The sequence below is a fragment of the Eptesicus fuscus genome, chromosome 2, assembly GCF_027574615.1.
Source record: "Eptesicus fuscus isolate TK198812 chromosome 2, DD_ASM_mEF_20220401, whole genome shotgun sequence".
Classification (NCBI taxonomy): domain Eukaryota; kingdom Metazoa; phylum Chordata; class Mammalia; order Chiroptera; family Vespertilionidae; genus Eptesicus; species Eptesicus fuscus.
Window position 1 is genome coordinate 40928252 of NC_072474.1, and position 25857 is coordinate 40954108.

The 25857-nt window shown below is 40.2% G+C and overlaps 1 protein-coding gene across 1 annotated transcript in view; it reads left to right on the forward strand.

Annotated features, from left to right (window-relative positions):
- The window catches only part of CFI (complement factor I), a 35874-nt gene extending 12073 nt beyond the window's left edge, over positions 1 to 23801 (forward strand). The window contains exons 4-15 of the mRNA XM_054725025.1: positions 1857 to 2010; positions 5438 to 5619; positions 6469 to 6582; positions 6784 to 6894; positions 9157 to 9180; positions 9352 to 9399; positions 11961 to 11996; positions 14470 to 14573; positions 14910 to 15013; positions 17338 to 17615; positions 21721 to 21825; positions 23362 to 23801. Of these exons, the coding sequence (XP_054581000.1) occupies positions 1857 to 2010; positions 5438 to 5619; positions 6469 to 6582; positions 6784 to 6894; positions 9157 to 9180; positions 9352 to 9399; positions 11961 to 11996; positions 14470 to 14573; positions 14910 to 15013; positions 17338 to 17615; positions 21721 to 21825; positions 23362 to 23579 (1478 nt within the window). The 3' untranslated portion in view covers positions 23580 to 23801. The remainder of the gene's footprint in view (positions 1 to 1856; positions 2011 to 5437; positions 5620 to 6468; positions 6583 to 6783; positions 6895 to 9156; positions 9181 to 9351; positions 9400 to 11960; positions 11997 to 14469; positions 14574 to 14909; positions 15014 to 17337; positions 17616 to 21720; positions 21826 to 23361) is intronic.
- The last annotated feature ends 2056 nt before the right edge of the window (positions 23802 to 25857 follow it).

Genomic DNA, 25857 nt, shown 5'->3' on the forward strand with positions numbered 1-25857 from the left:
TACAGGATTATTTGGTGGGGAAGTTGCCTCAGTTACCATTGTCTCAATTAGATAGGGAGTGGTTGGCTCTGACCTTGAGCTTCAAGGTTGACCAGCCTTCCCGGGTTCCCTTTTCACATAACTACCAAGTGACAATGTTCGGTTTCCGGCAATACACCAACTTCACACACTTGACACCTCAGATCAGAGAGCTTGTCTCATCCAGGTGCCTAATGTGGTAAGAAGGCTGGGATGCTAATATGTAGATTAGTGGAGTGATTAAGATTAGAAATCTTACTGTCAGTCAGATTTAATTACAAGCCCCAACTTGGTTATTGAAAAGCTATGTGACCTCTCTGGGCCCCAGTGTCCACATCTGCAAGATGTGAATAATAGTCATTCCTGTCTGCCTGCTCTCTGTGAGTCTGTCTCTATTTTGCTTGGTAGTTCAGTTTGTTCATATAATTCCACATACACGTGAAATCATATGGTACTTGTCTTTTTCTGACTGGCTTATTTCACTTAGCATAATGTTCTCTAGGTCCACCCATGCTGTTGCAAAATGTGTTCATGGATAGGAAGAATTAGCATCATTAAAAAGTCCATTCTACCGAAAGCCATCTACAGATTCAGCACAATTCCTATCAAGATACCACTGGTGTATTTCACAGAACTACAACAAATATTTCAAAAATGTATACGGACCCACAAAAGACCCTAAATAGCAACACCAGCCTTGATAAAGAAGAATAAGTTGGAAGAATCATGCTACCTGATATCAAACTATACTATAAGGCCATAGTAATCAAAACAGCATGGTACTGGTATAAAAACAGACATATAGATCAATGAAATAGAATGGAGAGCCCAGAAATAAATCCACATCTTTATAGTCAATTAATATTTGACAAAGGAGGCAAAAACATACACTGGACTAAATATGGTCTATTCAATAAATGGTGTTTGGAAAGTTGGACGGCTACATGCAAAAAATATATATAAGTAGACCACCTTCTTACACCACACACAAGAAAACATTCTTTATAAAGACATGATATACACCAGTTTGCAGTCGCCTAGATATTTTTGTGGTGCTGAGTTAAGATGCTGAAGTACTGTGGAAAAGGAGAAAGAAAGCTCATTATTTGAGCCCTTGTTCTCTTGAACCATTAAACACCTTAAATATATGAGAGTACACAAACCTTGCTTAAATTTTCATTATTTGTTTGGTGTACTTTTAAGAGCATGGACTTTGAGTGAGCTCAATATAATACAGTGATTTTCAACTTTTTCCATCTCATGGCGCACATAAACTAATTACAAAATTCTGCGGCACACAGAAAAATAAAATTTTTGCCTATCTGACAAAAAAAAAAATAGGTATAATTTTGACTCATTCACACCAGACAGCTGTTGTTGTGTTGGCTCTCTTTTTATTTGACTAAGGGAAAAGAGGTCAGTGCCCCTGACTAAATAGTCAGGTATTGCATGTTTTTCAAATTCTTGCAGCACACGGGTTGGAAATCGCTGACATAGTAGGTTCAGATTCCTGGCTTCACTACTTGAGTAAATACCTGGTAACTTAACTTCATGTATAAAAATGGAGGAACTTAGGTTCCTCATGTATAAAAATGGGGATAAACCAGCCTAATCTTCACAGGATTGATGTGAGGATTTTGTAATATTCTATAGAACTGGGTAGCACAGCCAGTCACACATAATAAGCCCTCATAAAATAATTGCTTACCATTCCTTGTTAAATCTTCATGATGTTTAAAGTTAATTTGAAATTATGTATTTTGTTATTTTAAAGGCTTTTACTCAAGAGGAGAAAAGTGAATGCCTAAACGTTTCACATTCTTTTGGTTTTATTTTAGGACAATTTAACATTTCCTTGAAGTATGGCAATAGAGATTCAGAGGGAATTGTTGAAGTAAAACTTGTAGACCAAGATAAGAAAATGTTCATATGCAATGACAGCTGGAGCATAACGCAGGCCAATGTGGCCTGCCACGACCTTGGATTCCAACTGTGAGTGCCCGTGTCAGGGGATTTTCTCAGAGTTGATTTTCTTGTTCCAACTATTTGTTCTTTGATTACCGGACACAACTTCCTCATATGCAACCTGAGAATATGAACTGCCTGCCTCAATTCAGCATTGTTAGACGGATTAAATGTGCTCATAATTGACTAGCTCTTAGAACACTGCTGGGCACAGAGCAACTGGAAGTTTGTTAAGGTATCTGGATACAAATTCTTTGCTAATTTGGAGAGTTGCAAATATTCATTCCTATCTGTCTCACCTCATCTAAAATTGTGTCTACTTTTCATACTTAATATTATTTATTTATGCATTCTTCCTTTTCTTCTTGATCAACCTTGCATAGATTTGTCTATTTGATTAATGGTTTTTTATTTTTATATTTGAAAATTGTTCCTTGTTTATTTTCATCTTCATTAACTTCTGCTGCTATTATGTTTGGCTCTCTCTTCTTTTCTGTATGTAATTTTTCTAATTCCTTGAGTTAAATATTTAACTCATCAATTTTCAATGTTTCTTTTTTCTAAGATAGGCATTTAAGGTACACATTTTGCCCTAACTAATGTTTCATCTGCATGCCATTGGCCTCCATAAGTTGTATTTTACTTATGTTGAGTTCAAAATATTTTCTAATTTTCAATATGATTTAATCTCTGACCCATACATAATTTAGCAGTTATTTTCCTTTCCTAATGAATAGTTTGCTTTTAGTTAGCTTTTTGTTATTGATTTTCTATTTAATTATATTGTAGTCAGAGAATGTCTCTATCTGGTGACAACTGTTTAAATATTTGTTGAGTCTTGCTTTGTGCTGAATATATTTTAAACTAGCGTTCCGTTGCAGGAAAAATCCTGCAATAGGGTTTCCTGCCGCACTCTACCCCGCCCCGCCTGCTCTCCTCCCTTCTCCCCCGCCCCGCCTTCTCCGCCAGCCTGCCTGCTCTCCTTCCTTCTCCCCCAACCCCGCCTCCGCTCCTCCCTTCTCCTCCCCCGACTTGCTTGCTTCTCCGAAGCTTTGCTCCCTTCTGCAGCTCTTGGCTTCTTTCTACGCTGTCTTGATATGCAAATTAGCCGCCATCTTGGTTGGGGTAATTTGCATACCCGTCCTGATTGGTTGGTGGATGTGGCTTGGCTGGTGGGCGTGGCTTGGGCGTAGCAAAGGTGTGGTCAGTTTGCATATTTGTCTATTATTAGGTAGGATACTTCATGTGCAGGGTTCTATATAATAGATATGTTATTCATTAGAATAAGCAGGCTTATTAACTGCCTTCTTCAAATTATTTATTTCCCACTTATAAGTTTTCTGTGTCTTTATATTTTAAGTATGTCCCTTACAAACAGCATATATCTAGATTTTTTTTTTTAATGGAACATGACAATCACTATCTGCAGAGTGTAGTCCATTTACACTGTTGTGATTATTTACATTGTTAATTTTCTTTTCCTATCTTATTTTGGGCTTATTATTTACCCTGCCTTTTCTGTGCTCTTGTTTCTTACTTTACTAACATCTATTAGGTTAATAAAGGTACTGTTGCTTTTTTAATCTTCCCCCTTTTTTCCTCTATGTGGTTTGGAAGTTATACATTCTATTTCTATTCCTTTAGTGCCTATCTTTACATTAACACCATGAATCCTTGACTTAGCAAGACCTCACCCTCTTTGGGAATAAAACAAAGAATGGCATTACCCTATCAAGTTTCAAGTATTTAGTCCCACCTTATTTTAATATGTCCTTGAAGTTAATTGCTATCATCATATAATAAGCAATTATTATTGTTGTTGTTCAGTTAGTGCTTACTCATATTTACTTGATTTTACCAACTTCTTGGTTTTTGTTACCTCTTGCATCTCACTCCATAAATCTGGATTCCGTTTTCTTCTTCCTCAACTGTATCTGCTAGTCGTTCCTCAATGAGATTCTCTTATCATTAAATTGAGTCATAGGGTATTTATGATTTTCAACAGTTTGTGACCCACAACCTGTGATTCAACCTAATCATAAACCTAGTCTTTGATCTCTCAGTATTTTGTTCTTATCATATTTTGCATAAGCTCACGGCCAGACTTTTCTGATTTGAGCCAGTGGGTATTTCCCTCACTTCCTTGAGAGCTCACTGCAGGCGTTTATTATACCTTATCTAATATTTTCAGATAGTTTTAGGTTGAAAGCTTTTTCAAATTATTCACCTGTCAGGTTACCCCAAAGAGCTCCCATTTGTTCTCATATTTTGATGCTGTTTGGCACAGTTTCATGACTACTGTTACCTCATTATGGATCTGAAATAATTAACAATACCCTCTTTGCTTTGCCTTTCATGCTAATTTATCTGATATTTATATTGCTATTACTGCTTTAGTTTTATTTATATTTGCCTGAAGTATCTTTTTTAAAATATATTTTTGTTGATTTCAGAGAGGAAGGGAGAGGGAGAGGGAGATAGAAATATCACTGATGAGAGGGGATCATTGATTGGCTGCCTCCTGCACATCCCACACTGGGGATGGAGCCCACAACCTGGGTGACAACCCTGGCATGTGCCCTGAGCAGCAATTGAACTATGACCTCCTGGTTCATAGGTCAATGCTCAACCACTGAACCATACTAGCCGGGCTGCTCAACTTTTTTTTATAGCCTTTTTTCTCATTTGCTTCTAAAGAGAAGTAGAGAGCAGTCGACTGTCCAGGAATAGTTCACTGTAACTCATCACCTCTAGAATATATAGCCTCCTGCCCACACAAATTTTGAACAAATTGAGAAGTCCAAGAAATGGCATATAGATACCAAAGTATCACCTTAAGACTTTTAAAGATTAATTGTGGATGTAGCTTAGTGTAAAGGCAAAATGGACCTGCTAAAATTAAACCAACTTAACCTCCCAAATCGTAGGCAACAATGGGGCCAACATGGTAAGCCTTCCAGCATGGGGCAGGCAAAAAGGCCCACCCCTTCAGCCCCCGCAAATGAAAAAGCTGGGCTCACCTTGCCTAGTTTATATTTCCAAAATTCCCGGATCAAATTAATCCATTCCCTTTCCTGGAGTGAAGAGGAATTGAAAGATGGAGAGAGGTCAAAAATGGCACAATTCAAGTTGGAAGGAACATCAAGGGTGAGGAAGAAGAAGCAATCCTCCTTAACGAGAAACAGGAGAGGAAACCAGTTTTTGCTGAGTGCTTGCCCTGTTTAGAAATCTGGCTAGTCAGTTTAAATGAACTTTTATAGTTAACCATTACAAAACTTGGTGAGATAGCTATATTCACTCTTACAGGTGAAGATACAGATGCTTTTAAGCATCTTATCCAAGCTATTTCTCATATGTAGAAAAAAAAAAAAACTCTATTCCCTTTCCTCTACAATAAGGTTATATGCAAAGTATTCATTACTTTACCCTAATGTTTCATTTATTCTATTTTCAGAGGAGCTCATGATATTCAAGGAAGCTTTCCTTTTCCTGAAGATCTCCATACTAGTCCCACTGAATGTCTGCAGGTGCATTGTCAAGGATTCGAGTCCAGCTTGACTGAATGTACTTTTACTAAGAGAAAAACTAGAAGTAACCGGGGTTTAGCTGGTGTAGTGTGCTACACACTGGATGCAGGTTGGTAGAGTGTTTTTGCCTGATATTTTTCCTTTCTTCAAGGTTGTTTATTTCAAACCAAGCCTGTAACAAACAAACAAATGATGGATATCCAGTTGCCAGTCACAGAAGCAAAATCATGTTTTGGAACGAGCCTAAATTGGTGTTCTTCCCCTGTTGTACCTTTTTGCCACTCAAATATTAATTCTGTCCAAGTTTCTATATGGGAAGCAAAGTTGCTTGACTCCCCTTTGCTTCTTTGAACATCTGTATTAAGGCTAACACAGCAAGCACAAGTCAATCAAACATCAGAAGAAACCTCGGGATCTCCTTTGAGATGGTCAAGCAATACACATTCCTTAAAATATTTGTGACCACATCCGCGTTTCCATTTCCAGGCCACTCTTTCTCCTCCATCCTGACATTGGAATGTTTTAGCCATATATATGGTGTTAAAGGCCAAACCCTAATGGTGCTAAAAAAAATATACCATCAAAATGTAAATGGCACTACCCAAGTAAGTCTTGCAGTGAGGGTGGGGATGAATGTAGTAGCATGAAAAGAAAGGGTGAGGACTAGTGTTTGCCAGTATCAGCAAGTGCTCCTGATTCCTGAACCCCTGTCCCAACCTCAGCAAGTACAGACCTACACAGGAAGTACTGGTTTTCAGAGACAATGAAAGGGCCTTCATAAGCCAGTTTTGGTATTTATTTTCCTTATTAACAATATATACTATGTTGATGCTACTGATACATTTTATATTGATTTTTATTTGATGCCTGACTTTATCTTAATTATTTCATAAATGTGAGCAGCATGTCACCCACAACTCCACAAAAAAATTTCAGAAAGACAATTCTTACTTTACAGTTGCTTCAACAAATGACTCCTTTCAGTGTGTGAATGGGAAACTCATTCCTCAGACCAAGGCCTGTGATGGTGTCAATGACTGTGTAGACCAAAGTGACGAGCTGTGCTGTAAAGGTAGAGATCAACCTAGCCTTTAAAATCCCTCAAATGCATCCTTCTGACTAAAAAAGAACTTTTTACTGACTAAAAAAAGTATACATTTTCCCAACTGTTTAAAAAAGCCTTTGTAGAATTAATGTGTTTGAATCAAGATTCCATATAATTCAATTTTAAGAAAAAAAGAAAACCAAAACTCTTCTATTTATGTTTGCATAGGGTGCCAAGACGGAAGTTTCCTTTGTAAATCGGGTGTTTGTATTCCAAACCAGTATAAGTGCAATGGTGAGATGGATTGCGTTACAGGAGATGATGAAATTGGTTGTAAAGGTAATATAAGGTTTTGTGGTTACTTTTGCTCATTATTCAATCCAGGGATTCTAAAACTTTTTTTTAAAGGAAAATTGTAATCTTAAGTGATCATAGGAGGATATAGCAGTAAGAGAACTATTGAGTGAGCATTTGAAGAACTATGGAATGTTCTTATTTTTATTTATTAAATATTTATTTGTTATTTCAGAACTTTTGTTAGAAATTTTTCCCACATAACAAAAAGAGTCTATTAGAATTAACCCTTATGTATGCATCTCCCAGCTTCAACAATTATTAATATTTTGCCAGTCTTTTTCAGCATTTTATGAGTATTTTAAAAATATATTTTTTATTTATTTCAGAGAGGAAGGGAGAGGCAGAGAGAGATAGAAATATCAATGATGAGAGAGAATCATTTATTGGCTGCCTCCTACACACCCCACCCTGGGGATGGAGCCTACAACCCAGGCATGTGCCCTGACTGGGAATCAAACCATGACCTCCTGGTTCATAAGTTGACGCTCAACCACTAAGCCACACCAGCCGGGCTGACTCACATTTTAAATCAAGATTACCCTGGTGGCTGGGTGGAAAATAGCCTGTGCAGGGTAAAGGGAGATGCAGGGAGACCAGTGAGGAAGCATTTACCTTACACATAAGCATTAAATACAAATAAGCATTTACCTTACACATAAACATTAAATAAATGTTGAAGATATGTATGGATAAATGAATTAATGCTAATTCTATTTTGTCATTACTTGGTATGTCAAATATTTGACTTCACTGAAATTTTGTTTAATTTTCCATTGATATCACTTCTTAAGTTAAAAAATTAGATTAAAAAACACTTTTAGGATTTCAAATCATATCATTTTTTTTGAAGGGTATATAAGCAGTTGAGCAAAAATACTTTTATGTTCACTAAATGTGGTTAATATCCTTTGTAAAGAGAAGGGAGAAGGAAGTTTCAAAAAGTTTTTCAGGGAGGAAGACAGTAAACCATGGCTCTTGTCAGTGAATTGGCAGTTTTCCTCCCAGTTTTATTGAGATATGATTGATACACAGCACTGTATAAGCATCTGGACAAAGAGGATTGTAATGACTTGGCACACACATGTATACTGTGAAAGTATTATAAATTCCATTGACATCTACCACCTCATATAGTTTTTTAAAAAGTATTTTTCTTTGTGATGAAAACTTTCAGTATTTATTCTCTTAGCAACTTTCAAATATGCTATACAGCAGTGCTAACTGTAGTCACCATACTGTACATCACGTCCCCAGTATTTAATTATCTTTTAACCAATTATGAATAGATATAACTAAATTGTACCTTTTGACCACCTTCACCCAGTTCCCCTTCCCCTACCCCTTCTCTGGTAACTACAAATCGAATCTCTGTGCAATGAGTTTCGTTTTTTAAGATTCGCGGTATGAGATCATACAGTATTCATCTTTCTCTGAAGCTATTTGAGTTCACTTCTTCCATATAATAATATTTTTTGTTCCTTCTCTTCCTCTTCCCTCTTCTTCCCTACTCCCTCTCTTTCCTCCTCCTCCTGATTCAAAACTCCAAAGTTTAAGGTCAAAGAACACGATATAATCAATTTTTAAAAATCCACTGCAAGGGCCAAAACTGGTTTGGCTCAGTGGATAGAGCGTCCGCCTGCGGACTGAAAGGTCCCAGGTTCCATTCCAGTCAAGGGCAAGTACCTTGGTTGTGGGCACATCCCCAGTAGGGGGTGTGCAGGAGGCAGCTGATCGATGTTTCTCTCTCATCAATGTTTCTAACTCTCTATCCCTCTCTCTTCCTCTCTGTAAAAAATCAATAAAATATATTTTAAAAAATAAAAATAAAAGTAAAAATATCCACTGCAAGGGAATAATTACAACATAATACGCTTACTTTTCTTATCAATTTCTTGACTGTATAAAAAATATATTTAGTCAACTGTCATTGTTACTTCTGCTTACCCTTCTGTTTCTGTAATGGGTCTAATTTTTCCCCTTCTAAGAAAGGACAAGTATAAATCCCTTTTTAAGTCTCAAGTTAAAATTATTTCCTTGCTGTGGTGAAATTGGTGTGTTAAATGGAAGATGAAATATTTGTTATGCAGTATTAAAAATCAAAGGAAGATGGCATACTGTGGTCCACTTTTATGTTTTTGTAAATTTAAATTGTTAAACTATGTCTAAAATAATAATGATTTGTGTATATTTTATTCAAGTGAAAATTATTTTTTTGCTACAGTGATGTTTTTTGTTTGTTTTCAGGAGCTGGACATCCTAAAAAAAAAGGTAAATGTATTTTTATAATAGAAAATTTACATTACAGAATTGAAAATAAGAATAAAGAATAATAACTTTTATGATATACGTATAGTATAGTATATTGATACAGTGTGCATTTTTCTCAAATAAAAAAAGTATCTTTTGCTGTGGTAAATTGTTTGTTTTTTATTTTTTCAGGCCCTTTATTAATGCATTGGGATAGTACAGATTTGAGACAAAACAAAGGTACTGCTCTCTTATATTTTAACTGAGGAGGATACGATCATGTGTTACCACTAACCCAGCTTTCATATTAGTTTAGGCACAGAGGCTTTTTTTCACAGTGCGGTAGACTTTCAGTCTCATTCTCACACCGCTCCACAGCCTGCTGACCAAACCACCCACAGAGGGCATCCCCTGCACATTCCATCTTTGCCTCAAAACCAAGGAGGGGTACCCTTCTCCTCTTCACCTTTCTCTCAAAACCCGGCAGCTACTGACCAAACTGCCACCAGAGGAAAGAGATCTCTTTGCATGATAGGTAGTATTTTCTCAATTATTTTATAATCCAGAAGTTCCCAAATCTGGTTCTTTAGGATCACCCTTTTCTTTCTTATTCATATAGAATGACTAGGAGAAGTTCATGGCCCCCCCCCCCCCACCTCCACCCCCAGGATTTGTTGGGATTCCTGGGGGACTTTTATATGCTCATGATCACCCCTCCGTGCCTAAACTCAGTTGTTTCTTTGTGGTCCCCCTCTCTTGTTATCTTGCTTCCAAGGCAGCTGTTGTTCCCGCCACCACCAGCCTTCATTATTGCCTTTCTTCTTCCCTCCCTCTTCCTCTTCCTTCCTGCCTAGTTTCAGACCACAGGGCAGAGAGACGAGTTCATGATGCTCTCCAGCTCGTTGCACATGATTGTCCCTGCTCCAGGCAAGACCCTATTCTTGTTTTACTTATTCTCTTTTGCCCCCATTGCTTACTCCCATTTGCCACAGCAACCACTTTAATGTGATTTAACATGAATCTCTTTTTGTTTATATGCATTCTCACCCAATGTGTATGGTTATTTTGTGAGCATTCATTTTTAATTCATATAGCATTCTGTTGTAGATCTCATATTTCCTTTTCTTCTTTTCACAAAGCGTTCCGTTTTCAAGATCTGTCCATGTTGTTATGTGGCTATTGAATCTGTTGCTTCGAACTGCTGCATAAAATACTCCATGGTGTTCATCTTTCATAATTTACTCTCTGCCTTCTCAGTGATGGACTCTCAGCCCCCAATCTGCAATGAACAGCCTCTCCTTAGGGATGTGTAGGAGGACTTCTTCGAGACATCAATCTGGCAAGAAACTATTGGGTCTTGGGGTACACATCTGCGTCCAGTCCTCACCTTTACCAACCATGCTTAAGGATTCTCCTCGATCGCACCAACATTTAGCATCACCCAGCTCTCTAATTTTGCTGGCCTCATACTGTCAAATGACATGGCACTGTTTATTCATTTGAATGTGTGTAATAACCAATACTTTTAAATCTCTTTTTATAGGCATGCTAGTTTGAGTTTTTTCTTCTCTTTCTTCCATCTTTGCTTTCACCAGTTAACATATTTTGCCTCATTTCATGTTGAGATTGCAATCTTCTATCTTGTTGGTTTGCATTCCAGATATTAATCCATTTTTCAGTTGAAGACATTGCATATGTCTTCTTCCATTCTGCCACCCATCTGTTAAGTTTATTCATAGTGAGCTTTACCGAATAGAAATCTTTAATTTTCTATAATCGAAGTCATTGACTGTTTTTCTTATGGTTGGTGCTGTCAGGCTCTGTGCTGCTCTTCTGACATCTAGTACACGTCAGCTACCCTGGACTCCCCCATCTTCCTTGGTTGAGAGTTTAGTGTGAATGCTGAGACTTCTCTGTGATTCACGAGGGTGCTTTTGTGAAAGCTCCGAGCAGAGAACTCTCTCTGCCCAGAAAATAACCTACGTGTGTGACATAACAGATACGTACGTGTCTATATCGTCTAAAAAGAACTCAGGGAATCCAGGGCTAAGACACAGGATTGCTGCAGCAGAGTAACACTGCCCTCTGGGCAGTAACCTCATCCAAGACAGAGCCAGTTGTTGGTGGGAATCCACCTTCAGATCCTGTGTCAGAGACATCAGGATACTGTGAGGGACCGAAATGTTCCAGGGCAGCAGAGTAAGATGGAATCATTCCCCAGAACCTCAAGCAAAATCTAAGGAAGAAAGAAGAACCTTTTCTGTTTGTTTGTTTTACTTTTTCTTTTGACTTCTGCATCCCAATGTCTGATACTAACCATGCCTGACACTGAAACCAATGAAATGCCATTGTTTGCATGACCACTGAAAGAAGTGCCTTATTATGTACAAAGGGACAGGAGCCTTTTTAATGACTCTTCGGGTCAGTGGCAGTGACGGCTCCCGACCTAGGTAAGGACGTTGCGAGTGCAGAGTTGAATGAGAAGCTTTCCTTCTCTGATCCGGGCATTTTGCTTGCTCTAAATGCAGGAAACTGCAGCACCATGAGCTTCACCATTCACTTACATCGACAGACACCTCAAGTTTATGCCTGCCAAATTCTACACCGTTCATCTTGAGCCTTCACAATTATGTAGCCAAAAAAAAGGAAATCAGATGATGTGCTTTGGGGATTCTGTACTGTCCTTTTTAAAGGGAGGACACGTTTTAAGGCAGAAAATTATTAACCAAGTTTAATGATTGCAACGATTTGAGTTTTACTGTTAACATAATTTTAAACATTGGAAATTTGTTTTATTACAGAGGAAACAGAAATTTTGACTGCTAATATGGATGCAGGTAAGTTAACATTCCTGTTTTTTACTATTGGTGCATTGGTTTAAGTTTAATTTTAATGTCGAGTGTATATACAAGTATATATGTGTGTGTGTGTGTGTGTGTGTGTGTGTGTGTGTGTGTGTATACTATAACTAATTCAAGCAACAATTACCTGTGGTATAAATTTAAGTAGAAAAAATAACATTACTTCTCTTCTTCCTTTAATACATACTTCTTGAGAACCGCTTTAAAAATTGATTAATGGATATGACTAATTTTGAAGTGAAACAATACTCTGGTCTTACATAAAGTTTTTCTATTTGTTTTGAACTTTATCAGGTCAAAGTGTTCATGGTGAAATATATATAGAGAGAAAACAACAAAATTTCAAGTATGACCTAGGACATACATTTTGAAATAGAAAAATAATGGATTTAATTGAACTAAGCTATTCTTCTTCAATGTTTTAAACCATGATACTAGAAGGTCTGTGAAGATCTGTGCTCTGGCCATTGTGCACTAAAAGCCAAATTAAATTTAAGTATTAAGTTCCTGGCAAATTCATAAGAGCTTTCAGGTCAGGGTGACTTGTATTAAATCCTGACTCAGTTATTTATTAGCTATATAACCTTAGATGAGTCCCTTAACCTCAAATACAAAATAGCTTCCTATTTTAGGGCTATATTAAACTGAAGTTCACACAAGACTCCCTTCTAATTGCCACGCTCCAAAATTAATTAACATTGAAACAAATCAGGCAATAAATAAAAAAATTTAGATCTCAAAGCTACAGCTACTCAGAAGGGATTTTCAACAAAGGCCCTTTATTTTCTACTCAAGATAACATTAATTTTCTGATACTACCCAAGCTGGGTTCACAGACAATGAATGAGCTCTCTCTTTTTCCCAAAGCTCAAGCTGACATTTAAAACTTGCTATCATGCCCTGACCGGTTTGGCTCAGTGGATAGAGTGTCGGCTTGTGGACTCAAGGGTCCCGGGTTCGATTCCGGTCGGGGGCATGTACCTTGGTTGCGGGCACATCCCCAGTGGGGGGTATGCAGGAGGCCGCTGATCGGTGTTTCTCTCTCATCGATGTTTCTGACTCTCTATCTCTCTCCCTTCCTCTCTGTAAAAAATCAATAAAATATATTAAAAAATAAATAAATAAATAAATAAAATAAAACTTGCTATCACACTCTTCCCCCAACCTTAGGAGGGGTGGGAAGCTGTTCACAATCTCTCTCCCTTGAGGACCTACCTCCTTATATGCTCAAAGCAATTGACAGTGATATTAATTTTCCTTTCTCATTTGGAGCTAAGAAGCACATCTGCAAAAATGTTCATGCCATGGTGAAATATAGAAAGAGAATAAGGAGAGCAACTTATACTGTTACTTTCTTCCTTTGTCGTGAATTCTCTTGCAAATTCACGTCTTAAGCCTGCTCTGCCGTGTTTTCTTCCCAGTAACAAAGGTGCCACATTGAATGCTCACAGAGGAAGGAAACGTCACCACTGGTCAAGTGGCTATACACGTACCCCCGCTCCTGGCCAGCTGACCAGGAGTTGTCTAGGGTTCTCAGCACATTATTTCTCAGGGTTAATATAATGATTAAATGAGTTAATCACATACAAAGTACTTAGCATGGTGTCTGACACACAGAAAGTATTGAAAATACCCCCATATAAACAGCCTCTAAAAAGTAAAAACAATGCCCTGGCTAGTGTGGCTCAGTGGGTTGAGGATTGTCTCATGCACCAAAAGGTCGCCAATTCAATCCCCAGTTAGGGCACATCGACGTTTTTCTCTCTCCCTATCCTTTTCTCTCTCTCTCAAATCAATAAAAACGTATTAAAAAAAAAAAAAAAAGTAGCCCTAACCGGTTTTGCTCAGTGGATAGAGTGTCCGCCTGCGGACTGAAGGGTCCCAGGTTCAATTCCGGTCAAGGGCATGTACCTTGGTTGCGGACACATCCCCAGTGGGGGAAGTACAGGAGGCAGCTGATAGATGTTTCTCTCTCATCGATGTTTCTAACTCTATTGCTCTCCCTTCCTCTCTGTAAAAAAATCAATAAATATATATATATATATATATATTATATTTTTTTTTTTTTTTTTTTTTTAAGTAAAAACTATGAAAGTGAGAAGAAAAGGGTTTTCCCTGAGACTACCCTGAGCTGACCCAGGAGAAATGTCTGGGTATATGGCATCTCTCATTGGCCAGAGGTTGGTAAATATTTAGCCCTTTAGCCAGCCTCTGCCACTAGTTCACCTTTAGGAAGATTTTTGAGAGAATTGAGCCAATTTTAATATTAAGCCAGAATTTTTACACAAGGTGAATAGTACAGTTTAGCATCCCAAATAATTCGCTAATGAATCTGGCCTCTTTCATATTAGCTGTGACTCTGCTTTTTTTGTGGCATAGATAATCCAGAAATGTCTGCCCACGAGGTAATGGGTTCAAAATCATGATACAATCTCTTCTTTTCTTGAAGAAAGAAAACGGATAAAGTCATTGCTCCCTGAATTATCCTGTGGAGTCAAAAGCAGAGTACCCACTCGAAGGAAACGAGTCGTAGGAGGAATACCAGCACAAGTGGTAAACCTGCATGAGAGTCCTAATGCTCCTTCCTTCCCAGGAACAGCCTGAGTTTGGGGGGGAAGTAGGGGTGGGATATCCTATATAATAAAAGAGTAGTATGTAAATTGTCCCCTCGACAGGGAGTTCTTCTGGGAGTTCAACCAGGGGGTGGGGCAGGCCAGGGGAAGGGAGGGAGTACCCGGCCAGCCTCCGTCAGCCGCTAGAAACCCTACAAGCATGAAATTCATGCACTGAGCCTCTAGTGTAATTATAAGAGACTGGGAGTCTTGTGATGGAAATTTCTTAGAGCCACCTGCTTGTTGAATGGCAGTGACCATACACTTGTCTTTACAGGGAGACTTCCCATGGCAGGTGGCAATTAGGGAAGATGAGAGATTCACCTGTGGAGGAATTTATATTGGTGGCTGTTGGGTCCTGACTGCTGCACACTGTGTCAGGTAAAATATGTCTCCACTCGATTTTGAATTCCTGAAACATGAACATGAGTAATAGAGATTGTGACAGATGATAAACAAAAACATACCTGAGAAAAGTCATTGACAAGTTCCACCCTACTGACTCCTAAATACCCTCTGATATTCACAACAGGGATCTCAGAGGCCAAACCCCCAAAGCCTACTGTGCTACCCACAAACCAAATTGTTGATCCCAGCTGGCAAGGGCAGATCAAACCTGTAGGTACCAAGTTACTTCACTTGGCTCATTTGCATGGTGGAAAGTAGGTTGGTACTCCATACATTTATCTCCTCCATTGAAAAGGTTTTGAGATTCTTGGGTCAGAGAAGTAGAGTAGGCATAGTGTTTCTAGATTTAACATTAGCATGTGACAAAAGATGTCTCATAATTACCTACAGATCGGAAATATAACTTTTATGCAGGACCAATAAGACAAGTTAATAAGTGCCTGAATTCATTTGAAAAGGATGTCATAGCTAAATAACACAGAGTGGGGGTCTTAAACAACAGAAATTAATTTTCTCAGTCTGGAGGCTGGAAGTTCAAGATCAAGATATCGGTAGAGATGGTTTCTCCTTGGCTTTACCAATATCATGATCTTCTTACTGTGTCCTCACATGGCCTTTTCTCCATGAGCCTGAATTCTGATGTCTATGTATGTATTTTGTTAATCCTCACCTGAGGATATTTTTCCATTGATTTTTAGGGAGAATAGAAGAGAGAGGGAAAGACAGAGAGAAACATCGATGTGAGAGAAACACATTGATTGGTTGCCTCCTGCATGAGCCCTGACCAGGGCCCAGGGGAAAGAGAGGAGCCTGCAACCAAGGTACATGCCCTTGACCGGAATCGAACCCGGGACTCTTTGGTCCACAGGCCGATGCTCTATCCACTGAGCCAAACTGGTTAGGGCTTTTTCTGTTTTTATAAGGAGACCAGTCATACTGGATTAAGGCTTCACTCCTATAACCGCATTTAAAGCTCTTTAAAGGCTCAATCTCCAAACACATCCAATCATATCGGGGATTAGGCTTCAACATGTGAATTTTAGGGGACACGATTCAGTCCACAATTCAAATGCAGGAAAATACCTAAAAGTGTTGATAATGAATAAAGGTCATCTTTGAGGAGAACAGAGTTTGGAATTCTGGCCTCCGTTCTGATCGTTAGAATGAATGAAATATTATTTATTGAGCACCTCTTACAGACCAAATACTGTGCCTGGCACTTTCACATGTGCCTTTTTTTTTTTTTTAACATTCTCACAGGTCTAAGAGGTAAACATTACTCTTCCATTATATAGATGAGCAGGCTTAGACTGAGAAGTTACATGACTTGACTGAAGCTACACAACTAGCCAATAGCAGAGCCAGGATAAAATCAAGGTCAACATATCTGACAGTAGCTGAGATGAAGGCCTACTTAACAAATCTGCAGGTGACCCAAAGTTGAGAGGGATGAGAAACATGTTGAATGATTAAATATGTTGGGTGATACCCATGAAGATCCTCATGGGTGGGAGCAATGAGCCAAAATGTAATTTCTTCCAGAATGACCCTTTTCTCTTGGCTTCTGTGATACACACTCTCCTGGTTTTCGCTCATCCTCTGCAGAGGCCACACCTTCCCTCCCTTTTTTGCAGCTTCCCCCTCCTGTGACTGAGCATTATTGTTCAAGTGAAATTCTGGAGTTCTCTAATATTGAGCCTGGTTTCCCCTTCTCTTCTTCTCTCCTTAAAGTTAACTGTGCTTTATGCTAAAACAATGCTATATGCTGACACAATGATATCTCCAGCCTGGACCTCTCCTCCAACCACTGACTATCTACAGTCAACTGCCTCTCAATACTTCTTGGCTATATCTAAAGTACACTGAATTCAGAATCTCTAACACTGAGCTCATGATGTGCCCCTTGCCCCAAATACGGTTCTGTCCCAGTGCTTCCTATCTCAGCAAATGACACCATTCATCTAGTTACACAAGGCAGAAATCTAAGCATCATCACATTTCACTCCCTCAACCCTACCACAGACCAGCTAATATATCACCAACTCTAGGTGGCATTTTAAGTTTCTATTTAGATAGATTATTCCTCTCTTCATTTGCCCACTCACTTTATTTTAACACTGTCCTTAAACTTAATCACACACTGCTTCATGAGAGCAAAGATAAAAAAAAAGAAATCTGGGAAAGTGATAAGTGTTCTTTAGAATGGAGAATATAAAGATGAAGCATCAGAAGTCCTTGCTTTTAGCTTTCTTTTCTTATTAACGTATTTTATTTCCCTTTTCCTTTTTCTATTACAGAGTCAGTAAAATTCACCGTTACCAAATATGGGTATCATTAGTAGACTGGATAAACCCTAACCCTGAGATAAGTGTTCAGATGGCCAATAAAATTATTATCCACGAAAACTACAATGGAGCCACCTACCAAAATGACATCGCTTTGATTGAACTGAAAAAACGCCGAACACAGACTGATTGTGTGCTGCCTACTACTATCCCTGCCTGCGTCCCCTGGTCTCCGTATTTATTCAAACCTAATGATAAGTGCATCATTTCTGGCTGGGGTCGAGAAAGAGGTATGCATTTTACAATCTTATATAATAAAAGATTAATATGCAAATTGTCCCTATGGGCGGGAGTTCGACCGACTGGGAGTTAGACGTGCGCTGACCACCAGGGGGTGGCGCGGAACATGGCAGGCATCAGTGACACAGCCCTGGCAGTGGGCAGCAGTGGAGGCGCTGCCAGCCCCAATGGGCCCCAACGAGAGCAGGACCACAGTAGGATGGTGGAGCAGGTAAGTGGGCGGTGCCAGGCCAAGGCAGGTGTGAAGGGAGGCCCCGGCCAGCAGCCGCTAGGGACCCTATCCATGCATGAATTTCGTGCACTAGGCCTCTTGTTATAATCAGAATCTAGGGGTTGAAAATGAATGGGAACAGAAATGCATAGGAACTCATCTTCTAGGGCTCAGAGAGAACACAGCAGAAAAGTGAACATCCAGCGAGGATGGCTTCTGCGTGTGGGACCTCTGAGGTGCCTGTGGCTGGCTTACTGCTCCGCTGCCACCATCATGAAATTCTTCATACTTTTTGCAGGGGACCCACCTCACATTTTCCTTTTTCACCGACTTCTGCAGATCTTGATCTGCATTGTCAAAGGATACCTACACTCTGTGATCCTAAAGCAAACATTGATGGGTAACCATTTACCAAGAAAAAATATAGTGTCAGGGGGACATATAGCATGGCTTTGATTTGTTGGAGAGATCTGGATCGAAGATGAACAGGTTTCCATAGGGATAGAAAAAGTATATGCTGAGTCAGTGATCCCACAACCCTCTGCTCTCTCCTCTCCTCTTCCCCATTCTCCAGGCCCAGACCCCCACATCCCACAAAGAAAAAGACAACATAAAAAATTCATTCTTTCAGCCCCTAGATTTGAGATGAACATTCATATGAATAAGAGATGTGGACACTTATGCATAAATTATTAAAAAGACCTGCTAAATGAGAGGTTAGATTTAAACTAGCCAATACTTTTCTTTCATCTTAAAAAGTTAGCCTTGAAATTTAGCTTCCTTCTGACCTCTTAAACTCTCTTTGTAAATAACTTTATTGCATTGGTCTTGCAGCCTCATATTCCAATATATCCTTTATAACTGCCACACTAAAAAGTATAAAATATCTATGAATTAACCTGGATTGTGGTATGTTTGAATACCCAAGACTTACAAAGTACTAAATTTTATTAGTAATTAATTCATCCAGAAAGCATTATGTCCTTATATTTGTTATTTATTTTTTAAGAATACTTAGGTACATTTATAAGTATGCACAAAAATAGAAGTAAAAGAACAATAAACCTACTTACTCATCACCTAGTTTCCACAGTTATCAACATTCTACCATTCTTGTTTTATCTCTCTGAATCAATCACTATTTCAATAGGATAATTAAGAGGTTTACTTTTTAATTTTTTTATTTTATTATTTTGTTGTTGTTAATCCTTACCCGGAGATAACTTTCCATTGATTTTTAGAGAGAGTGGAAGGGAGGGGGATAAACAGAGAGAGAGAGAGAGAGAAACATCAATGTGAGAGACACATCAATTGGTTGCCTCCCACACGAGTCCTGACCAGGGCTGGGGATCGAGCCTGCAACTGAGGTACATGCCCCTGACCAGAATCGAACCTGGGACACTTCAGTCCATGGGCCCTTGCTCTATCCACTGAGCCAAACAAGTGAGGGCAGGAAGGTTTATTTTTCATTTTATTTTTTATTTTTTTAAAATATATTTTATTGATTTTTTTACAGAGAGGAAGGGAGAGGGATAGAGAGTCAGAAACATCGATCAGCTGCCTCCTGCACTTCCCCAACTGGGGATGTCCGCAACCAAGGTACATGCCCTTGATGGGAATCGAACCTGGGACCTTTCAGTCCGCAGGCGGATGCTCTATCCACTGAGCAAAACTGGTTAGGGCTTCATTTTATTTTTTAAATATATTTTTATTGATTTCAGAGAGGAAGGGAGAGGGAGAGAGAAACAGAAACATTAATGATGAAAGATAATCATTTGGCTGCCTCTTGCATACCCCTCAATGGGTGTGCAACCCGGGCATGTGCCCCGACCGAGAGTTAAACCATGACCTCTTGGTTCATAGGTCCACGCTCAACCACTGAGCCATGCAGGCCAGGCGAAAGTTTATTTTTAAAGGGGTTAATTACAAAGATGTAGGTGTGGGGTTGGGGAACCACAAGGGCCATGCAGAAACCCAATACTAACAGTACCAGAACTGACACCTTTCCTAGATCTGAACGTGTAAAGGGACGGAGAAACTACCAGAAGGAGAAATAGCTTTAGGTATAGCAATGACCTTGAGTTGAAGGTTATAGCCAGCCCCAATCTTGCTAGCTTCTCTTCTCCCCTCCCTCCCTTCTGCTAGGTCTTCGGTTAGAAAGCAACTGGAAACCAGAGGCTAATGGATTCCCACTGAAGTATCCCCTTACCTCCAGGTCAGGCTCTTAGGGCAGTGAGCAAGACATTGAAGAGCAGAGAGTGGATCTGTAGAACTATAAAACACATTCCCAACACACACTTATTTTTTCCTGGAATATATTAAATCAAATCCCGGATATCATGTAATTTCACCAATGAATACTCTAATAAATACCTAGAGTATTTTTTATACTCCACGAAATGAAAGTGATTTGACAATGTCATCTAATAACCAGCCCATGTTTAATATTTCTCAAGGAATATTCCTTAAACTGCAGAGGCTACAAGGTAGAACGACAAAGGCCAGCTCTCAAGGGACTTGCAGCTCCCGAGGGATGCCTCTCCTCCTAGGCAGGCAGGAGCCATCAGTCAGGAATGCTCCCTTCAGACAGAACGAGGTGCCAAGTGCCTCAAAAACGGTACAAAACAATTCAGGGGAGGAGCTATCTCCTGAGTCATTAAAAATTCTCCCACGGTATAGCAGCTCCCAGTTTTTAAAGGCTTCTCCTGACTGAGGGGAAACGATAAATTACTAATTTTTGAAAAGCACTTATCCTGAGGAAGGTAGCCATCCTAAGACCAACTTGAGGTAGGTCTTGACGGAGAAAAAGAGAAACTCGTTCCAGATTTGCCACATACTTTGGTGGATTTCTGTCTCCCTCTACTTCCCAGAAGAGCGTACAGTTCTGCAGTTAACTCCTATGTGCTCACTACAGTGCTGGGCTCTTCGGGGCTGTTCTCTCAGGACAAGCCAGAGATCTCTGACCCCAGATCAGTAGTTTATAGGTTAACTGAGAAGGCAAGCCATTTGCCATAAGATGCTTAATATATAATTTAATTACTGAGTTCATGGATTAATTATATACGTTTTTATTAAGCAACTACTGGGTTAGCGTGAGGCTGGGCACTGGTGCAGCAGTGAGTGAGTCAGGCCTGGGCCCTGCCCTCCTGGAGCATAAAAGTTACTGCAAGCTGGAAAAAGGAGGAGGGGAGATGGGCAAAGATTCACTCCTCTACCTGGGACATCTCACCCTGTGTTCTTAGGTTTTTCTCGTCTTTCCTGGACTATGGATCAGCACCATTACCTGGTCCTTCTCCTTCCTTAGACCCAAAATGTTCAAGTCCCAAATCTCTAGCTTAAATGGAAAGGAAATCCTAAATCCTCTTTTAATCACTTTCAGATCACTTAGGAGATGGGAGTTCCCCACAGACACACAAAAACACATACACACTGATAACTTCATATGCATTTATTTTAACTTCTGACATTAAAAAGTTGTTTTCACTCAACAAGCACCTTTAAGGAAATAAGGGACTATAAGAAAATAGAAGCTGTTTAGGTGAGAAGACCCTGGTCCCCGATTCCTACCCAACTCTCCCAAGGAACTAGGCAATCAGAGGAGGAGTTTACCTCAGTCATCTCAGAGTACCCAGCTCTTGATTAAACCAGTCTGACTTCAGAATGTCCCTAGACTATTTTTAGAAAGACAAATAGTATAGAAACCGGGGATATGAGCAGTGTATGATTAAATATGTTAATGAATTCAAAAGTTTATGAATCTATTTGAGAATATACATATTCTTATATCTTCCTAATGGTTTACTAAACTATGAGACTAAATATTTATTTAGATCTCTCATTTGTGTCTTCTAAATGTGTATTTTTTTCTCTCTCACTTTGTTTAGATAACCAAAAAGTCTATTCACTTCATTGGGGTGAAGTTCACCTAATAGCTAATTGCTCTAAGTATTACCCAGGCCGCTTCTTTGAAAAAGAAATGATATGTGCAGGTCAGTACTAAGTGGTTTCTCTGATGTATTTTTATACATACCCCCTAACCAAAGTGTATCCTCCCCCACCCCCTCACCCCCCAACGAATTAGCCCCCTTGCTCTGGGCCCCGAACCCTTTCATTTGGTTTCCTGGCTGTCGCATTATCACACTCTTTCAGTGCCCTCCCCTTAATTCAAGTCCCCTCATTCTAATACTAAGAGGAAAAGTCTTCCTTAAGCGAGTACACAGCAGTAGAGCAAGGTGACTAAGAGCACAGACTCTGGAACCAGACTCCTGGGTTTACATCCCTGTTTTTACCCACTCGTACTCACGTGACCTTGAGCAAGTTTCCTCAAAATTGAGGACCTTAGTAGATGAGGACACTGAGATGCAGAGAAGTTACATAATTTGGCCAAAGCCTTACAGACAACTGGTATACGCAGGATCAAAGCGCAACCTTCTTCACAATAAAAATCCAAGCGATCTTATTTCAAATGCATCCCATTGGAATTAAATTCTCCCTCCTCGGAAACCCCATTGCACTTCCTACAATACCTGCCACTGTCTCCTTTGATAGTGTAGTGATGCCAGTGCCCCTACATAATACAATTCAGCAGTTCCTACTTTTGGTGGTGAACCAAAGGCAGGGTACCAGCCAGGTAGTGCATTTATGATGTTTTGTGGAAGCCACCAATAAGTCGTGTGTTACTGAAAAAGGCAAAGTTATTGACACCCTATGAATTCTTGGGTACAGTGATTTTAAAAGCTTAGAAAGTCCTAAGAGTGAGGAAAAAGTAAACAGACTATATTTCCTGTGCCCTCCCATAGTAAAAGGAAGTTCAGGATTATAGAGGACAAAAGGGGAGAATAGCACAAAAGCTACCAGCTCTGAGGTCTGGCTGCCTGGGACCAGACTCTGCCACTTGTGAGTTGTATGGACTTGGACGACAGAGACGTTAATATTTATAACCTCTCTATACCTTATTTGTTTCATCTTACAATAGGGATAATAATGATACCTCATAGGGTTGTGTTGAAGATGAAAGCACTGAATGACTAGCACATATAAGCACTCAATAAGCACTAGGTATTCCTATTTTCCCACTCAGCCTCCTTTCACACCCTAATTCTACCACCTACTAATTACTTGAACCGGGGCAATTTAGTATCTACTTTGTGTCTCATTTTCCATCTTTAAAATGAAAATTGGAATTCTGAGAAAATGATACTACATACTGAAATAAAATATTTGGCATAGTACCTGTCACACTCAGCATTTGATGCTAAAATTTTCCGAATGCAATCTCATCATAGTATATACCTACGTAAAGTAGGGAAGGCAGGGAGGGCACTTGATAAGTTTAGAGAATGAGTAGATCAAGCATTTCCCAACCTGTATCCTACAACTCCTTGGGCCTAGCAGGGGTATGCAAGGGAGAAAGTGTGAGAAAGCGAAGTCATTTACACTCCTTGATGGGAGAGGCAGAAGGCAGCATGGTGGCCTTGACGAATGTAAGTAAATGTGTGATTTCCTTTTTCCTTTGTCTTTCTCAGGTACAGATGACGGTTCCATTGATGCCTGTAAAGGGGACTCTGGAGGCCCCTTAGTCTGTCAGAATGCCAAAAACATGACATACATTTGGGGTATTGTGAGTTGGGGTGAAAACTGTGGAAAACCAGATTTCCCGGGCGTTTACACCAAAGTGGCCAATTATTTTGACTGGATTAGCCATCATGTGGGGAGGTCTGTTATTTCTCAGTACAATGTATAAAACTGTGATATACAACTGTGATCTCTCTTCTTCCCACTCTTTTTCTTTCAGGAGTTCCATTTTAATTGAAATGATACTGCCTAACTAGTACTTCTCTAGGGGGGAAAGAAGCAAATTTTATTGGATATTTTTAAAGGTCGCTGCAAAGTTTATGCCATATTGGAATTTTGCTGTATGATTCTCAAATAAATATTTTAGTCTAGCATGTGTGTTTTATTAGAAATGTGGTTAGCCGAAACCGGTTTGGCTCAATGGATAGAGCATTGGTCTGCGGACTGAAGGGTCCCAGGTTCGATTCCGGTCAGGGGCATGTGCATTGGCTGCGGGCACATCCCTGGTAGGGGGTGTGCAGGAGGCAGCTGGTCGATGATTCTCTTTCATCGATGTTTCTAGCTCTCTATCCCTCTCCCTTCCTCTCTGTAAAAATCAATAAAATATATTTAAAAAAAAAAAGAAATGTGGTTAAATGATCTCATCATAGAGGGGTGCCATATTGACTATACTAAAGGTTTAGCTAGCTGAGTGACATTGGAGTCACATAAGCCTACTTTCACACCCTAATTATATCACCTACTAGTTACTTGAACCTGGGCAAGTTAGTATCTACTTTGTGTCTCATTTTCCATCTTTAAAATGAAAACTGGAATTCTGAGAAAATGATATTACATACTGAAATAAAGTATTTGCCATAGTACCTGTCACAGGGAAATAGCTGACCTCACAGCTCTTGTCCCGTTTCCCTGCTTCTTTACAAATTAAAAGTTCTTGAAAAAATTGTCTTTAGTTTCTCATTTCACAAGTTCCTCTTGACTCTTTTTTAAAAAGATATATTTTATTGATTTTTTACAGAGAGGAAGGAGAGGGATAGAGAGTTAGAAACATCGATCAGCTGCCTCCTGCACATCCCCAGTGTACATGCCCTTGACCAGAATCGAACCCAGGACCCTTCAGTCCACAGGCCGACGCTCTATCCACTGAGCCAAACCGGTTAGGGCTCCTCTTGACTCTTGAAACCTCTCCACAAACAGCACAACACAACCACTGACCTCCTTGGTATCAAACCTCATGGGCAACCCCTCAGGGCATCCCACTCTTCTGCTGAGCTTGCTGCCTCCCTGGCTGCGGGTCTCAGCCTCCTTCCCAGCCTTCTCCTTCTGGTCACTTCTCTCTCTTTGCGCTTCTCCTGGTGACCTCATCTAGACTCACTTTAAAATCCCACCCACCGTCCAGTGACTCATAACATCCTATCTCCAGCCATGGCCTTCCCTAGAACTCCGGACGTACATCTCCACCTGGATATCTCACAGCATTTCAAAAGAAACATGGCCACCCCAGGCCTCTGCTTCTTCTTAAACCTGTCCCTCCCTCCTTAGTAAACGGCACCAACATCCACTCAGTGTACAGTAGGCACCCAGTCTCTAGTACAGCTTTAATCTCAGCATAGCACTTGCCATCACCCGACATATTCTGTTTTTATCTGTTTGTCTACCTCTTCCCATTACACTGTAAGACACATGAGAAGAGAGACCATCTGTGTTCCTTCTGTCTGCATCCCTATTACCTGGTTCATAGAAGGTGCTCAGTAAATAAACATTAGCTGCTTTTATTATTATTTTTATTGACTGATGGGTTTTAGAGAAGGGGGAGAGAGAGAAAGAGAAAAAAAAAAACATCCATTTGTTGTTCCACTTGTTTATATATTCACTAGGGGCCCAGTGCACAAATTTGTACACCTTGAAAGGAACTATGGCTTCAAAGCTGCCGTGGGCACAGGAGCAGGTCTCGGCCCATCCTTCACACCCCCGCCTGGCCCCTCCCACCACGGCCCCCACACTCCTGTCTGCTGCAGCCCTGCTTCAGCCATCGCCACATCGGCCCTGCTCACACCCACTGATGGCGCAGAGCAACTGGGGCCAGCACCAGCAGCGGGTGCAAGTGGGGCCGGCGCTGGCAGCAGGTGCGAGCGGGGCCATTGTTGGCAGTGGGTGCGAGAGGCAGCTGCTGGCCCCGATCACCCCTCAGGAGCAGGGGGAGGTGGAGAAGCCCTGAGGGGCGATGGGTGCCGGCAGTGGGTGCGAGCACCAGGTGGGACTGTGTCATGTGGGAGCAAAGAATTTTCAGTAACCACCAGAGGCTCGCCCCAATGACAGCAACTGGCACCCTGCCTTGGTCTGGCGTCCCCGCTCACCTGCTCCTCCATCCCACCATGGCCAATGCCTGCCATGTTCTATGCTCTGCTGCCTGCTGCCGATGCCCACCATAGTCTACATGTACCCCC